Raw genomic sequence first — 12,766 nt, forward strand, 5'->3', positions numbered from 1 at the left:
AAATATTAAGTATTAAAATTATTACTATATGAATCTTAAAATCTATCATCGTAAGTCAATGATGACTAAAAAACAATTAAATAATTAAATAACCGATAAAAATTATTAATGAAAAAATTTATTAATAATTAAATAATTTTTTTATAGGTGGATGATAATTTTTTTTACTAATAATTAAAAAATTCATTTGGATGATAAAAAAAACATTCTACTAACTGAGGTGACTAATTAAATAAATACAAAATATACATATCACCACAAAGTTTTACAAGTTTTTTTCTTCAAAAGGCAGTTAAACTTTTATATATTTTCATCATTAAATTTAATAAAAATAAAAATCTCAATGTTTAACCTATTGGTCTTCCCATCCACGCCACCATGAATTCAAGTCGTGGTGTACATATTACTTTCAATACGGAATAACCGAAGTAGTAAAATAAGTAATGATGGATGAAAGTTTGTAAACATCCACGTTGTACGGTTGACGTAAATCGGAAGTACATAATTTAAGTGAAATAAGGAAGAATTGTTTGCAAATTAAAGGTTCATGTAAAAATGGAGTTCAATCTTAGTTTCAAAACTTTCCTAACATAACAGCTTTTTTATTTTCATTTCAGAAAAGTACATGCAAGAAACAGGAAAGCATACGCCACCAGTGAAGTCAACAATTCCAGTGTCCATGTTGGGTGAATTAGAACTGTCGGAATCATTGGAACGAAGATTGAATCACATATCCACCCAGTCGCAAGAGCACCGAGTCTGTGACGCAATGATCAGGTGAAATCAGATCGGATTTAACACATGATAAAAAGAAATTCATGAAATCCATTGCTTACCCGATAACGAAAGCCCGACCCAAGCTCTTTGTTTTTTCATTAAGGAAATATATGCAGGCCGCTAAAGATACAGCTACCTGCGTATGACAGTAATCAAACAATAACATTAAGAAAACAACATTTTTTCAGTATAATGAGCGAAAGAAAAAAAGTTTCAACTACATGGAAATATGCAAATTTACAGAATTTGGAACTTAACCTATTTAATCCATTTTATTTCTTTTATTTACCACCATTACTACAATCTTTCATTTTTCCTTTTTGGTAGCCACCTTCAACTAGTCAACAAAGCCATGATAGAGAGGATTATTCAAGCTTCCAAGGAAACAGAGAGAATGGATTCATATAGAAGCTTTAACTAGTTTCCGTCAAGGTAAGTATCCGGGGTTAACTTGAAACCAATGTTACTCAATCTCAAGAGTAAGTGTCTGATATGAATATGCGTCCAACACAAGTATGCTCATTTTTTCTCGGTTTTCCCATATATTTAGAGAATCATACCCCCACATTCATGTCTTAATAAGTCATGGATACAAGGGTATTGGACAAGACTTCAAGGAAAACAAAGAATTTTTCAGCATTCCTTTAGACAGATTTAAAGCCTTTAAAACAACAAGTATATAACACCATCATCACGGTAAAGCAGCTTATCCTGCCATATCTCAATATGGGAGCTACAACTTACACTTTCCCTTCACAACATTAAGAAGAATAAAATTATCCTTTTATCACGATAATAATTGATTTTTTGCGAGGTTTCGATTTGGTAATCATTAAGTTGAAGGTAATGAAAAAAAAAAATGAACGAACCTGAAAGGCAGGTCCACCCTCGGAAGAATTCATTATACTCCAGCCACCCATGAAGGCAAATAGGAACAATCTTCGGAAGATAACTTCCATGGGAGGAAGTTCGACAAAATTGAGCAAGTTTTTTATCCAAGGTGGAGACTCCTCTACTTTCTTCTTTAGCCTACTTTTCAAGTTAATCTTTGTTTTCTTTCTATGCTGGAAGCTGGCCATAAGTAGTTTCTCGAATGCTGCTTCAATTGATTCTTCACTTCTCTCATGTCCAGCATATTGTTCTAAGAGAAAATTGCGCGCGGACCAAATTTCTTCCTCTGAAGCGTAAGGACTAATGCCGAGCCGCTTATACGGATCCCAGACTCTTATTTGAGGAAAAGTTGGAGCATTACCTAAAGGAAAAAACACATCAAAATGCAGTCAGAAATGATACAATGTCACCACATCATGTCCCTTTTCGTGTCATAATTAATGGTGGGTCACATCCGGAAACATTTACGACATCCATAATAAAGCCTCGAAGAGGCAGCTGGAATAAAAATGAGATAAGTAATGACCACAGTAGCAAAGCAAATGGCTATGCAATGCTTGTGGCACAAAGTTAGCAAAGGTAAGGAATCAATCTGCAGCTCCATAATTTGGTTAAAGGGTTTTTCCCATCATAAGCAAAAGAAATTCTGAATGGCCACACAACAAAAGTCATCAACCCATGCTTTGACAAGATATAACTTATTTCATTCCAAGCAGTTGTTCTTCCTTGTTTTTGGTTATCTGTAGCCAATTTGAACCGGTAATAGCTGATGAACTAGCCAGCCTAGGTCTACAGATAAAAAGATAATCTCAGGACTCAGACTACGTTACTCCCACACGGATATATGCCCGACACAAATATGTTATTTTTTTAGATTTTCCATGTATTTCGAAGGCTTCAGAGGATCTTATCCTCATACTTATCCGAAAATTTGTACGGGTTTCAAACACCAAGTACTTCAAGAAAAATGAAGAGTCAAAAGCAACAAAGCTCTAAAACATTTATAAGAACAATTAGATATCCAGTACCGTCCATTTATACCAGTTTCAATATAATATTAAACAATCTTGCTACTAGACCGTTTAATTGCAAAAGGGTATTCAAAGCTTAGATATATTCACAGTAAATTGTTATCATTTAAAAAAAATACAAATTTTTGAGCTAAAGTTACACCAAAAAATATTGGCAGAAAATAAGTACTAAGAAATAAAAATTACAAAGCAACACCAACCAAGAAAAACAAAAGAGTAATAATTAGGACATATAAAGCATTAATTAAGCAGAAAAAGAAAAACTACCTCCGTAAGGCATATCCACTGCACATCTTGGGACTCTATGCCTTCTAAGAGAGGGAAAACAATTTATCCCATCCTTCGTATTCTGATTTAGACGACTGTAAACAAAAATTTCGCAAAAAATTAAAAGAAATTGAAAACCTAATTATAAATAAAAATCCTTAGCTTCGAAAAAAACGAAATAAAGGCTTACAGGTTGTGGCAGATGAAAGGAGTGGAGAGAGCGGGATTAGAGAGCGAGGACGACGACATTAAAATTGGTTTATTTAATGAAACTTTAAAGGACTGGGAAGCTCTCCAGCAAAGGAAATGGATAGCTGCTGGAGCCCTCTCGAGAGGAAATACATTTCTTGCTGGACTTTGTGTTTTATTAGGGGACAAGGCGCAAGGGCACGGATGAAAAAAAAAAAAACTCGACCCAACAAATAAAACCGAACCGTATTGTTTGTTCGGTTTAGGTTTTGGTCCAGTCTTAACAAAAACCAATATTGTCTAAATCAAACTGTACCAAACCGGATCAGCCGGGATATCAAAGCGGGAAAAAATTTTAAATTAGTTAATTTAAGAATCGATACGAATCAATTGAACTACCCATTTAGTTGAATCGATAAACCGATGGTTTAATTAATTCGACCACCCGCCTAATTGAAAATACATTAACTAAAACTTTTTGGTGGTGAAACAATTGCTACGAGGGCCCTTTGATCACTCGGATAGAAAATCTACTTTATTTTTTAAGCAAACTTGGCCTTAAACTTTTATGTAGAAGGGTATTTTGAAATAAATAAAAATAAAAACTTACATCATCTAGTGTCAGAAATAGAATGTAACTACCCTGAAACTGACTTCATGCCTATCAATTTGTGTAATTTGGTTTATGAGATTATTGCAAAAACTTTAGTGCATAGACTAAAGCCAATAATTGGGGAAGTAATGTCTCCTTTCCAAAATGTTTTTATTTGGAAAAACAATATGAATATGTGTTCAGTATGACTCTTATTTCAGTCAAATTCTTATTAGTCTAGATTATTTTATTATTATTTGACCTATGGATTTAGCCTATAAATAGGTTCTTTTACAACCTTATAAAATACACCCATGAGAGATTAGAACTCATAACACTTTTAGAGAATTTTGTGTTTACGTTTTGAAGGTTCTTTATTTTCAGGTTCTCAGGGTTTAGTTTTTATCTCCATCTTTTGTTCTCTTCGTTCTTTTGCCATTATAACAAAATTATCTTTGCCCGTGGTTTTTTTATCCTCTTTGGAGGGTTTTTTCACATTAAATTTATGTGTTCAATTTCTCAATTTCTTCTGCTATATTTTTTTTACTTGTTCGTTGCAAAATCGGGTCGATCCCCAACAGGTTGTATCAAAGCTAATTCAATTTTCGTCGATCAGACCGTTTAGAAGTTTGATGGTATCACAAATTTCAATCTATGGCAAGTTCGGATAATGACAATTTTAGTTTAGGCTGGCCTGAAAAAAGTCATTACTGGGAAAAAGCCCGAGAATCTAAATTAGTTAGAATGGGAAGAGCTTGATGAAAAGGCCTTGTCTGCAATCCATTTGTGCTTCACGAATAGAATATTGCAAGAGGTATTGATGGAGAAGACCTCATTTGCCTTGTGGAAAAGGTTAAAAACTCTTTATGGGACTAAGTTTCTAGCTAACCGTTCAGTGTTGAAACAACGTCTATTTACGTTTCGTATGAACGAAGGAGAGTTTCTTAGAGATCACATTAGTCAATTCATTACTCTTTTAAATGATTTAAAGAACGTTGAGGTTTAGGTTGACAATGAAGATCAAACTATGCTATTATTGTGTTCTTTACCCCCTTCATACAAATCTTTCAAGGAGATCCTGATTTATGGCAGAGACAAACTCTCGTTCGAGAATGTGAAGGATCATTTGTTGAGTAAAGACAAACTCGACAGTGAGTTTGGTTCAAATAGCAAGGCATATACCAAGCTTCCTTTTATGTAGTATCAAAGAAGCGAGACAAAAGGTGTCGCTATTGTAAAAAGTTAAGTCATGTCAAAGCAGATTGCTATAAACTGTGAAATAAAAGAGCTATTGAGAGTGATGAGGAAGATGTAGCTGATGTTAATTTGGTGTAACACCCCTAACCCGACTCCGTCGCCGAATCAGGGTTACGAGGCATTACGAAACCAAGCTCACATAAACATAACTTTAATATCTAATTCCAAATGCAAGTCCAATTCATGAACATATATAATCAAATTCAAGCATGGAAACTAAACTCTTTTCCCATGCTATTTACACAATAGGATTCAAAACTAACCAAAACATTATCAAGCCTATACATGCCATAAGATCGAGTTCAAATATTTAACAAAATACCAAAAGAAGTCGATAGTGTGATGGACTGTGCTGATGATCCCCGAGCTCGTAACGCGTCTCCAAATCTATAAAAACGAATGAACGAAAGCAAACGAAGTAAGCTTTTATAGCTTAGTAAGTCTCCAGCATAACTAAATGTATAATTATAAACACATAATTATTATAACCTTTTTAATCTATTCTACTGAAATTTCAACTAACACAACCAACTAACATTCATACATTATTCTACTCAGACCATTTCATTTATAGTCAGATATGTATACCTGTCGGATGAATTCAGTTTAATATATATATTATACAAAACAACATTACAATTGAATGTATACCATCGAGCATATATATACATATTATATACATATCAAACCGATTGTATATGTACACTCATGGTATGTTCTAAATCAATTCAAATCTAACACAAATATATATACATCAATCACATCTTATATTTGTTTGTATATAAATATACTCATTATGAATTTATACCTGAATACCTAGGTAACACATACATTCGAAATACACACATATATATATATATATATATCTCAAATGCATACATGATTAATTATCAAACACATAGGCTCAACATATATATGTTTAACTACCACATATCACCATATGCATTTATAAATTCAGCAATCACATATATCTAATGTACATATGTATTCATCGATTTCATATAATCACAAATCATAGATATATCCATTGCATATTCTAACACAATTTAAACAGATTCACCGGCATTTTGCCTGCTAGGCTTAAAGCCTGATTCAGTACACCGGCACTTAGCCTGCTAGACATATAGTCTGAAATGTATCACCGGCATTAAGCCTGCTAGACTTAAAGTCTGAAATGTATCACCGGCATTTAGCCTGCTAGACTTAAAGTCTGAATTACTTCACCGGCATTAAGCCTGCTAGACGTAACGTCTGTATTATATTCAATCACTTTATAATAATTCAAACTAACAATTTCATATCTTCACTACCATTCAAAAACTTTTACGTGAATATACATACAAAATCGAAACCTTCACATACATATATAATTCCATACCAAATTTCGATTCAAGAATTTATACATGTGCATTTATACATATTCGAATCTACCATATGAATGTATAATTTCATACTCAATTTCAAAACAAAAACTTGTACATATATAAATGCACAATCAATCCTCGCATACTTATATAATGACATAACTAAATTCAATACACAACACATACATGTATATTTGCATGCTTATTCGACTTTATATATATATATATATACATACTTATATAATCATTCAATCCATATATATATATATACCTATATCTTATACATACCTTTGATTAATCCAATAATTTATACAAGATCATACTTGTATATTCGAACATGTTATATACAATATCTATAGTCCAAAGTTTATTCAACTATTATACTTTAAATTATAGCTCAATCATAAGATAAAATTAGTATGCATGTATAAATATTAACTTAATAACTTTTAGTTGCTAATAGACTTACCTCGGATATCAGCAAACACGATCGACTATTCGATTACCTTCGATTTCCCCCAATCCAAATTCGTTTTCTTCGTTCCTTGATCTAAACATAGTCAAATTTAACCCTTTTATTCATCAAATCATTCAATTTTATCCAAAAACACTTAAATGGGCAAATTACCATTTTGCCCCAGACATTTTACACTTTTTGCAATTTAGTCCCTATTGCATAAAACACAAAATACACAACACATACATGTATATTTGCATGCTTATTCGACTTTATATATATATACATACTTATATAATCATTCAATCCATATATATATATATACCTATATCTATACACTTTTTGCAATTTAGTCCCTATTGCATAAAACACAAAATACACAAAATCTCACAACACTATAGTTAGGCCGAATCTTCCTTGTATTCATACAAGTCCATACATTTCATTTATTTCACATTTTAGTCCCTCAAAAATTTATTTTCACAATCTAGCCCTAAATACTCAAATTCACCAAAAATCCCAAGACAAAACATGTTAATCTAAGACATATCTTCCATTATTCATCATCAAACATCCCAAAACACAAATATTCATCAATGGCATAATTCAAAATATTCATCAATTCACAAAATTAAGAAATGGGTTTTGAAGTATTCAAAGCAACGATCTCAAAAACGTAAAAATCATCAAAAACCGAAACAATTTCATACCTTAATCAAGCTAGTAAAGTGCCGAAACCCTAAATGCCATGGATGTTTTCTTTCTTTGCAACATTCGGCCAACAAAAGAGATGATAATGGCTTGTTTTATGTTTTGTTTTATTATACTATACATTATTTATTAATTTACTTATTTAACCTTTAATAATTAATAAACAAAACATATATAATAAGGTCATATTAGTCCTTTGCCACCCACTATCTATGTTTTAATCTAATTGCATCATTAATCCCCCATTTTAAAAAGACAACAACAATTAGGTACTTTTAGATTTAACCCCTAAATTTTTATTTTAAGCGATTTAATCCTTTTATTTAATCGGACACTCAAATGACAAAATTAAAACACGAAAATTTCACACAATTAAATTCACACATAATAAACACACAAAATAATATTAAAATATTTTTTTGACTCGGACTTGTGGTCCCGAAACCACTATGTCCGATTAGAGTCAAAACCGGGTTGTTACATTTGGCCGATGAAGCGGTGATGATTTCTTGTTAGTGTCAACGAGTGATAACTCCAAGCTTACATCCGAGTGGATCCTAGATTCAGGATGTTCTTTCCATATGTGTCCCAATAGAGAATGATTCTCCACATATAGTTCAGTTGAAGGTGGAGTTGTGCACATGAGAAACGATTCATCCAGTAAGGTAATTGGTATTAGTACTGTTAAAATTAGGATGCACGATGGGATGATTAGGACACTCTCAGATGTCAGGTATGTACCCGATTTACGAAATAATCTTATCTCCTTAAGTATTTTAGACTCGAAAGGTTGCAGAATCAACATCGAGTCCAGCGGCATTAAGGTGTTTCGTGGGGCTTTTGTTTTATTAAAAGGTAAGATGACTGGTAGTTTTTATATTCTGGAAGGTTCTATAGTGACCAATGAAATTGGACGTCCCTCGTCTGTTACGGAGTCGAAGTTAACTCGTTTGGAGCGGAGGTAACTTGGTCATAGGGGGGACAATGTATGACCATTTCGTTGAAGAGAGCTTTTCTTTTGGATGCAAGTTTTGAAAAGTTAGAGCACTGTGCTCGTGGAAATCAGACCTGAGTTCGTTTTGATTTGGCAGTATACAAGTCGAAGGCTAGAAGTCTTCCAGTTTCTAAACATAGATTCGACTCAGTTAATTCCCTACATAGTTCAAGATAGGCCTATGGTGGGCTTTGACAAATATGGTGTTGTGGAAATATGATTCAAGGTGGAGATTTGTTGAGTATGACTCTTATTTTAGTCAAATTTGAGAAATAATCTTCCAGTTAAACTCTCTTTATTTGTTTCAATCAAATTCTGATTAGTCTAGAATATTTTATTATTACTTGACCTATGAATTTAGCCTATAAACAGGCTCTTTTACAACCTTAGAAAATACACCCATTAAAAATTAGAACTCATAACACTTTTGGAGAATTTTGTGTTTACGTTTTGAGGGTTCTTTATTTTCGGGTTTTCGGGGTTTAGTTTTTATTTTCATTTTTTGTACTCTTTGTTCTTTTGCTATTATAGTAAAATTATTGTAACACCCCTTACCCGTATCCAACACCGGAATAGGGTACAAGGCATTACCAAAACACATACACTTGTAAACGTATTTAACCGAGTTATAAAATTTCATCAAAATTAAAACTTTCAAAATAATTAACATGTTTCTATAACTTTTCCCAATATATCCTCAAAATATTATAATCATAATAATTAGGGCCCGCGAGACCCGATACATACTCATGCAATTTAATGCTTCATTTCCATTTCATTCAATTCGCAATTTCTCATGCTCATAATTTAAATCATATCACTAGCAATTTCCATTTAATTCACGTGCAATTCAATGACATCAAATTCAAAACTAATACGTATTTACCATTTAACTCAATGTTTATTGATTATACCATTCAATAACACATTTATGAAATTCTCAATTTAGCAATGAAAATATCACTTTAGTTTGAATAACAACATCGTCCTGATATAAATACACTACCACTTATCCATTTACTTTAATTCTTTTGGGCCCATTTGTCACTTACCATCCTTAATCAAATTAGGGAACGGTCACGGAAAATTGAGTACTTCACTTTCACTTTGCCATAGTATAACTATGGTCTTACGTATGATCACTTATCACTTGTCCCTGATCAGATAAGTGTAGCCACCTATCACTTTGTTTCTTGATCAGATAAGTGTAGCCACTTATCACTTTGTTTCTTGATCAGATAAGTGTAGCCACCTATCACTTTGTTTCTTGATCAGATAAGTGTAGCCACTTATCACTTTGTTTCTTGATCAGATAAGTGTAGCCACTTATCACTCTGTCTCTTGATCAGATAAGTGTAGCTAAAGCTATCACTTATCACTTTTCACTTGTCACTTGATCAGATAAGTGTAGCCGAAGCTATCACTTATCACTTTGTCACTTGATCAGATAAGTATAGCCGAAGCTATTACTTATCACTTTCCACTTGTCACTTGATCAGATAAGTGTAGCTAAAGCTACCACTTATCACTTTGTCACTTGATCAGATAAGTATAGCCGAAGCTATTACTTATCACTTTCCACTTGTCACTTGATCAGATAAGTATAGCCGAAGCTATTACTTATCACTTTCCACTTGTCACTTGATCAGATAAGTGTAGCTAAAGCTACCACTTATCACTTTGTCACTTGATCAGAAGTACTCAAATCCGGCGTTCCGCTCAATTTGATCATTTATTCATATATCAGGCTTACCAACATGTGTTAATTCATAAACCATTCATGGTATTATTTCATGCCAAATCATATACTGAATATACCATACACACATACTATGAAACTTTATTTTCACACATGAGCTTAAACCATGACCAATAATGCACAAAAATAAGCATCATTCATATTTCATCGTTTATGAGTTATAATCAAACATATGACCATTTATACACGAATCATTCATATATTTCCCAATTTTCCTCCTCCTCCTCTCCATTCCACATCCTTAATGTGTATAACACACTTAAACAACATTAACCATAATTTCAATATTCACTAACATGTATATTCAAAGCAGTTTATCCGAGTCAGAGTCACTAAATTATTTTTATCCGGAGCTAAAGAGCTCCAAATTAAGATCCGTTAATTTTCCCTGAAACTAGACTCACATATCTTCATACCATAAAATTTTCATAATTTTTGGTTCAGCCAAATAGTACAGTTTATTCTTTAAAGTTTCCCCTGTTTCGCTGTCTGACAGTTCCGACCACTCTTCACTAAAAATTAATTATCTCATTGTACAGAATTCGGATGATGTTTTAGCTTGTTTCTTCTAAAAATAGACTCATTAAGGATTCTAACCATATAAACTATAACTCATAATCATTTTTGTACAATTTTTAATGATTTTCCAAAGTCAGAACAGGGGAACCCGAATTCATTCTGACCTTGTCTCACAAAATCTATTATATCTCATGATTTACAATTCCATTGCTCACATCATTTCTTTTATAAGAAACTAGACTCAATAAGCTTTAGTTTCATATTTTATTCATCCTCTAATTCAATCTCTACAATTTTTGGTGATTTTTCAAAGTTACACTACTGCTGCTGTCCAAAACTGCTTTAGTGCAAAATGTTGATTTCCATTTTGCCCCAAATTTCACAGTTTATACAATTCGGTCCTTTCTCAATTAACCCCTCAATTAATCTAATTTTCTCAATTAGTACTTTACTAGACATTATAAGTTGTTACACAACTATTGAAATTCAGAATTTCCACATATAACTCTATCTTCAAACTCTTTTACTATTAGGTCCCAAACATTCACTTTCTATTCAATTCTTTCAATAAAATCAGCATATGAACAATTTAAAGCTCTAATTTCATGCTAAATCATCATATACTTCCAGCACATATTCATATCAACTTTCAACTTCTTTCATAAAATCAAAAACTAATGGATTTAACAAGTGGGCCTAGTTGTAAAAGTCATAAAAATACAAAAATTTCAAGAAATAGTCAAGAATTGAACTTACTTGTAATAAAAATATGAAGAACCAGCTTGAAGAAGCCCTTCCATGGTGTTTTAGCTGATGAGAATTCAGAAAAATGAAGAGAAATCTGGATAATTCCACTTGGGTCCTAACTTTATTAAGCAAATTTTGCAATTTTCCAATTTTGCCCTTAATTCTCCTTACTTTCTTGCTGATTTCATGCCTCTGCCGTCCAGCCCAAATAGACCTTGGGTCTATTTGCCTTTAAAGCCCTCTTCCTTTTATCATTTAAGCTATTTAATCATTTCCCAAAATTTTGCATTTGTTACAATTTAGTCCTTTTTGTTCAATTAATTATCGGAACTTTAAAATTTCTTAACGAAACTTTAATACTAACTTTTTAACACTCCATGAATATTTATAAAAATATTTATGGCTCAGTTTAAAATCCCCGAGGTCTTGATACCTCATTTCGATTCTAATTATTTTAATATTTATTTCTAGTGCACTATTCACTATTTCAAAAATTTTCCTAACTTCATATTTAACTTATACTTACTAAATTAATAATATTTTCTACCCATTTGTCGAATTTAGTGATCTCGAATCACCGTTCCGACACCTCTGAAAATTCAAGCCATTACATTTTTTTTTCGTCGGATTTGTGGTCCCGAAACCACTGTTCCGACTAAGCCTAAAATCGGGCTATTACAACTCTCCCCCCCTTTAGGGATTTTCGTCCCCGAAAATCTTACCAGATGGTAGGTTAATGATTTACTTCCACAGTATATTTCAAATTCACACATGATTTTGGATTTTCATATCTTTTACAGATAATCACATAGATTCATAAGAAAATCAGGATAGCGATATTTCAGCATCTGAAGCTACACAAAGTATCGAAAAATTACAATCCATATAGAATGATATCCATTTTGATAACCTGAGTAGTTTTCAGAACTATCAAATATTTCTCTCTTTTTATATTGTCCTCATTTTCTAATTCATTCACTTTTCCGACCACATTATTATTCTCCCGTACACGAACTTCTGTAACACTACACTCGTAAGCTTATTCAACCAAAATCTCACAAATTTCATTGTAACATTTTACTAATATGGGGGTGAGTGTAGTAAAGCCTCAAATTTATCTTACACATAAATGCGCATAACACATACCATCACAAATAGCCAATTCATTACTAAGTTCACATTCTCAAAGCATTTAATAAACATTTGCTTTT

The 12,766-nt window shown here is 32.4% G+C and overlaps 1 protein-coding gene across 1 annotated transcript; it reads right to left on the reverse strand.

Annotated features, from left to right (window-relative positions):
- Positions 1 to 511: 511 nt before the first annotated feature.
- LOC107887049 (protein CHAPERONE-LIKE PROTEIN OF POR1, chloroplastic) lies at positions 512 to 3,408 on the reverse strand. Its single transcript, XM_016811178.2, has 5 exons — positions 3,157 to 3,408; positions 2,967 to 3,061; positions 1,647 to 2,029; positions 837 to 913; positions 512 to 759 (listed from the first exon to the last, which is right to left on the reverse strand). The coding sequence occupies exons 1-5, from the start codon at positions 3,213 to 3,215 to the stop codon at positions 609 to 611; spliced, it is 765 nt and encodes a 254-aa protein (XP_016666667.1). The 5' UTR covers positions 3,216 to 3,408; the 3' UTR covers positions 512 to 608.
- Between the last annotated feature and the right edge of the window lie 9,358 nt (positions 3,409 to 12,766).

The sequence above is a fragment of the Gossypium hirsutum genome, chromosome A03 (assembly GCF_007990345.1).
Source record: "Gossypium hirsutum isolate 1008001.06 chromosome A03, Gossypium_hirsutum_v2.1, whole genome shotgun sequence".
In the NCBI taxonomy this organism is placed as follows: Eukaryota; Viridiplantae; Streptophyta; class Magnoliopsida; order Malvales; family Malvaceae; genus Gossypium; species Gossypium hirsutum.

Bases quoted from the DNA above. Each gene is read 5' to 3' on its own strand.
- LOC107887049 (XM_016811178.2), bottom strand. From the start codon at position 3,215: ATGTCGTCGTCCTCGCTCTCTAATCCCGCTCTCTCCACTCCTTTCATC. The intron at 2,030-2,966 runs GTAGTTTTTCTT...TTTTTCCTTTAG, and splicing joins AGTGGATATGCCTTACGGAG to GTAATGCTCCAACTTTTCCT. The intron at 914-1,646 runs GTTCGTTCATTT...TGTCATACGCAG, and splicing joins AGGGTGGACCTGCCTTTCAG to GTAGCTGTATCTTTAGCGGC.